The 5,602-nt window shown below is 46.5% G+C and overlaps 1 protein-coding gene across 2 annotated transcripts in view; it reads left to right on the top strand.

The window, feature by feature from the left end:
• PM20D1 (peptidase M20 domain containing 1) overlaps positions 1–3,153 on the top strand; it is an 11,531-nt gene extending 8,378 nt beyond the window's left edge. Inside the window, exons 11-13 of one of the 2 annotated variants that reach the window (XM_031062905.1) lie at positions 322–421; positions 1,135–1,290; positions 1,872–3,153. In XM_031062905.1, coding sequence (XP_030918765.1) covers positions 322–421; positions 1,135–1,264 — 230 coding nt within the window. In that variant the 3' untranslated portion in view covers positions 1,265–1,290; positions 1,872–3,153. Of the gene's footprint in view, positions 1–321; positions 422–1,134 lie in introns of both variants that reach the window. The other variant, XM_031062904.1, reaches the window with a different exon arrangement.
• Positions 3,154–5,602: the final 2,449 nt, after the last annotated feature.

The following is a 5,602-nucleotide window of genomic DNA, read 5'->3' as shown; positions in this document are numbered from 1 at the left end:
TGTATTGTTCCTTATGATCCCAGCCCCTTCCCTTTCTTGCAGCTCCTTCCCAGCTCTGCAGTTGTTGGATTGAAGTTTGAAGTTTGCATTTTTGGGGAGGCTGAGTGTCAAAGCTGTTCTTGGGTTGAGTTGTGTGTTCAGCTGCTGAAGGAGAGAATGTTCTCCAGCATGTACCAGTCACTGTTTCCAGTGATGCTTCTGGTGCAGGCAGTGCAGGACTATTATCATTTGCTTTTTTCCTCTCTCCTGGGCAAAGGTGGGGCACTTTTTGAAGCTCAGTTGTTCCTCTCCTGCAGACCAAACCTGAGGTTTGTTTTCCAGGCACGTGCATTGGAAACACGGACAGCAGGCACTTCACCAACGTCACCAAGGCCATTTACAGGTTCAACCCTCTGCTCCTGAAACAGCATGATCTCCCCAGGTACTGAGCTCTGCACGTGGGGTGGGCCCAGGCACAGAGGAGATCCATGAGCAGAAGGAAACCCAGCCTTGTGTACCTCCCATGCTGTCATGCCACCATTTCCTGCAGATTTGGGGATGGAAATTACCTTGGGACCGTGTCAACTGGCTCCTTATTCCTTCAAATTCAGGCAGGACCCATTTAGGTGTTTGATTCTTTGGTGCTGATTGCATCCTTTGTGTGCTGCAGCAGTGTGAGAGGTGGTGTTTGGTAGTTGGCCTTGTCCTGCAGATTTATCCACATATTTGGACACTCTGAATTGATTTGAAATTCCTGAAGTTAGGTGATAACAACATCACCATGCAAGGGATTGGTTGCTTATTTAGATTTCTCATTTTATTGAGGTGCAGATGATGCAGGAGTGGATTGTTCTGGCTGTACAGGAATGGCCAAGAAATGGGCCTTTAGGATTTTTTCAAGATTAGATTTTTAGATTTTTTCCAGATTCAGCTCTTGGGCTCTGAGCCTTTGAATCAGTACATTTGGGTTGGTTACTGTGCAGTTTTGGTCTATATTGCTGTGTTTTTCTGTTGGTTACAGTGCAGTTTTTGGCCTATATTGCTGTGTTTTTCTCTTGTGCACTGGTTTATCAAGCCAACAGCCAAGCAGGGTGCTGGGTTTGTACAATTGGGTCAGAATTCCCCCTGGCCTGAAAAATGTCCTTTTTCTTTCAGGATCCATGGGTTGAATGAGAGAATCTCCATTGAGAATTATGAGAAACAGGTGGAGTTCCTCTTTCAGCTGATCAAGAACTGTGACATTGAGACACTTCCAGAGCCCCATGCCAACTCCCACGAGCTCTGAGACACTTCTGGAAAGAGCAGCTGCAGGTGGACTCTGGGACAGGGGCTGAAGATGGAATTTTGTCTTGTATATTGAGCTACAGCTGGAATTTGGGTTTTTTTATATTGTGGTTTACATACAGATGGGAAAAGTGCTGGTTGTGTGATAGGAACGTGGCCAAACCCAACAAATAACCCTGATTTCTGCTCTCCGTGGTCTGGTGTGCAGCCATTAATCTGGCACTAATTTTTTTCAGCACTTCAAGCCTCTGAAATTGGTAATCACTAAAAATCTAAGCTGTAATCAGCAGTCACTCACACTAGAAGCTGACTCACCCTGTGTGCTTCTGACAAACTCCTTTTTTATGGTGAATGGATCTTTCTCAGGTGAGGACTCTGCCAGAAGCCCACAGGGAGGGTTTGTGGTGTGGTGAAAGGGTTCCTGTCCCTGGTACAGCCACACTGAGAGGGTCTTGCACTGCTGCTGGGCACTGCTGCTTCCCAGGGCGTTCTCCCAGGGGATTTTCCCAGGGGATTCTCCCAAGCTGCTTCCTAGGGATGATCCTGGCACTCTGAGCCAGTTCAGTGTTCATTCCCATGGCTGCACTGATTCCTGACTCTGTTTCCAGGTACTCCAGAACTTCCACGTTGTTGTAACTGAGGAGGTGCTGAAAACTTTCCTGTCCATCATTTTAGTGATGATTTTTGTTCCCTCCCTGGCTAAGGATGTGTTGTGCAACTGGATGCCAGAATAAGGGATTGCAGCTTTACATAAGGAATTAAATCCCTGTTGTCTGCTGATCTCTTTTCTCACTGAATCACTTTGTGCTTCTCCTTTGCTCTTCTGAGAACTTGATTGTGAAAGATGTGAAGCCCTTCAGTTTCTCCCAGTTCAGAGGGCTCAGAGGTTTTTCCTTCACTGCCAGTGCAAGCAATTTCCACTTTCCTGCTCAGTTTTTTGGGAATCCTGGGGAAGGCAGGCCATGGGTGTTGACTCTGCTTCATCTTGCACTTCTTGCCTACCTATGAAAGCACTGAAGGGTTCAGCATTATTTTGGCCTTGACAGTTGGGGTTACCAGTATTAAATAGACTAATAATTTATTTAATTAAATTAATTTTATCAATAAATAGTTAACAAAGTGTTGTTAGCCAAAGAAAAGGCTGAATCCTGGGGAAGGCAGGCCATGGGTGTTGACTCTGCTTCATCTTGCACTTCTTCTTCTATGACAGCACTAAAGGGTTCAACATTCTTTTGGCCTTGACAGTTGGGGTTACCAGTATTAATTAGACAAATAATTTATTTAATTAAATTAATTCTATCAATAAAAGTGATGTTAGCCAAAGAAAAGGCTGAATCCTGGGGAAGGCAGGCCATGGGTGTTGCCTCTGCTTCGTCTTGCACTTCTTACCTACCTATGACAGCACTAAAAGATTCAGCATTCCTTTGGCCTTGACAGTTGGGGTTACCAGTATTAATTTAGACAATACTAGTATTAATTTAGACAAATAATTTATTTAATCCGTTAAAATTAAATTAATTTTATCAATAAATAGCTACCAAAGTGATGTTAGCCAAAGAAAAGCCTGAAAGTGTGCCAGTGCCAGTGCCTGTGCTGCAGGGACCAGTGCAGCACCTCCTGCTGCACAGTGTCTGTTTTTCAGAGCTTAAATAATGCACTGGAATGGGTGGATGTTCTGCTCTGAATTCATACTGTGAAATGTGCTGGAATGTACAGGAAATACCCTGAAATGTATCCTGAAAAACACTGATGGAACTGTGATTCCAATTCTTTCCGTTCTCTTATTTATTTGTGGTCTGATCTTATCACTGTGGCCAGAGGGCTCCAACTGTATCACTGAATAATTGAAACAAAACTGACAGTTTCATCTAATAAAATGAAGAATGTGAATTCTTTTCTGATGATTATTTCTTCTTTTTATGTAGCTGTGTAATTGCAGTGAAGTCATTTCCACACCTGAGCAATCTATAAAGTTTCCATCAAAACAAACCCACCTATTTTCCAGCCAGCTTTAATCTTTGCTGCCTTTTCTACACAAAATCAGCTCACCCTGGCCAGGCATTTTTGGGCAGTAAATAGTTTGCATCTTTTCTGGTTTGCTGCACTTTGTGATTTGGTCAGGCACGTGTCTGTGGCTCTTTTGTGGAGGTGTCACTGCTCCTGTGAGCTCCTGCGTGCAGGCACAGCAAAAGTGATGTGTCAGGGCACAGCACTGAATGGTGCACAGAGGGATTTGTTGTTGTTTTTTTTCTCTGGCAAATCTCTGTAAAACTGAGTTTAAAGCCTTTGCTTTGGCTGTGGCTGTAGGGGGGAAATATTGTTTTAACAGCTGATGGTTGTGCTGCCAGTCAGAGCGACTGGAAAAATGGGAAAACAGGGAGAAAATGGAAGAGAGTGCACAGGTTGTGAAAATCCTGACCTGGGTCACACTGTTAAGGTGTGGAAGGAAGGATTTCTTGCCTGTTGTACCAGCAAATGTGTCCTAAAGACATAAAGCATCTTTATAGTCTGTAATCTTCCCCCAGCCCAAACCCCCTCAGCTCTGCTCTGGCGAGGATTGTTTCTTTAAAGGCAGAAAATTCATTTTGCTGCTGGAGGAGCAGTGAAGGGCAGAGGGTGCTGGGAAGGCAGGGCTGGGTTTGGCAGCTCCTGTGTGAATGTGTGCCATGAGATTTGGCTGGGGCAGCTCCTTGCAGAGCTCATTAAGTGCAGCTCATCAGCCAGGCCTGGGATCTTGCAGGGCCTCTGCACTGGGGACGTGCTCAGCACAGCTTTGCTGCGACCTCAGGCGCCACTAAAGTGCTTTAAACACACCCTGTCCTGCAGGATCCACCGGGGAAACAGCACATTCCCATCTTTACCCATTTTCCCATCCCTTCTGATGATTTTCCCTGCTTTTTTCCATGGGGCAGCTTTGCCTTTGTGCTCTTAAGCCTCTTTGTTTTATCACATTTGCTGCCAGGCCGTGGTGGTGTGACACAGTTCCAGGGAGTCACTCAATGTTTGGTGTCTGCACAGATCCCTTCCCACCCCGTTTCCTTGGCCAGGAGATGCTTCTGAAAATGTCACTTTTCCTAAGTGGAGTGTGAAATTCCCATCAATAACAACAGTAATATGAATGATGCCTTTTCTGTTAAGATCACCTCCAAGCTTGCACGGTGTGAGCAGTTACTGGAGAGTGCCAAGCACATGATGAAAACACAGAGAATGACTCCAGGTGCTATTCTTTTTGTGTTGCAGTGAGTCACTGTGCCTGGAGCAGGGAGAGCAATTACCTCTGACTCAGAGAAGGAAGGAAGAGCCTGATTTTCTGCTCTGAATTCAGGTAACTCAGTCATACTGACAGATGTGATTGGAGCGCTGTGTTAGCCCAATTCCAGCGTGTGGTGCATCCATAACAACTTCATTTTTGCCCTGTTTTTCCCCAAATCTACACAGCTGATGTTCTTGTGCCAGCACTGGCTCCAAGTGAGCTGTGTGCAGTTGTCAGACTGCTGAGGGCCAGCTGAGCTGCACCCTGGTGAAAAGGTCACATCCCACACCTGCATTTTCTAAAGAAAGCTCTGTTGCTGGGCTCTCTTTAACAGAACTTGGTTTATTTTCAGCCCCAAGTGGCCGTGGGGAGTTCAGGCTCAGAGCTGCAGGAGCAAGGTATTTACAGAGTTGTTTCCTCCAGCTTTGCATTTGACACTTGCATTTTTGGCTCCTCTTTTGCTGTTTCATTTGCTATTCCATGGAGCTGCTGAAATCCATTTTCTCCAGCAGGTGCAGTGAACATTTCCCTGTTTCAGTGCTGTGGAGTCAGACACGCGCTGAGAACCTGGAGGCTGCTCAGCCACACCCTGTGCTGATAGAGAGGAGCATTCCTCACCTGCAGCTCAACCTGTGGCCCCGAATTCTCTAATTTTCAGTGCCCTTCATGCTGCTGCTTGAACCCTGCACAAATTCTTGCCAATCTCCTCACTCCTTGCTGGTGCTCTGGAATTTTTACAGAATTTTTATCCCTTCAGTCCTGAATTTGGGCTCTTGAAAACAACCCTTTGGAGATGTGCTGCTGTGAGGTCTCTGCAGCACTGGCAGCTCTGTGCCACCATCTCAGGGCCTGCAGTGGTGCAGAAGTGCTGCCCAGGGGATGATTTTCCTCCTGGGCAGCTCAGGGAGGGCTGTGTGACGCTGGAGCAGGGGCTTGGCTCAGCTTCCCGCTCCCACAGAGATAAAGGGCTCAGGCTGCTGGGGAAGGGAGGGCCCTGCTCCCTGCAGATCCCTCTGCTGATTGCAGAGCTGAGCTCAGAGCTGTGCTGGGGGGCCCAGAGGAAGCTGCAGTCACTTCTCAGCAGGG

This window comes from Geospiza fortis, unplaced genomic scaffold, assembly GCF_000277835.1.
Source record: "Geospiza fortis unplaced genomic scaffold, GeoFor_1.0 scaffold391, whole genome shotgun sequence".
Lineage (NCBI taxonomy): Eukaryota > Metazoa > Chordata > Aves > Passeriformes > Thraupidae > Geospiza > Geospiza fortis.
The sequence above is the reverse complement of the archived record's forward strand: the minus strand, read 5'-3'. Positions and strand labels throughout refer to the sequence as shown.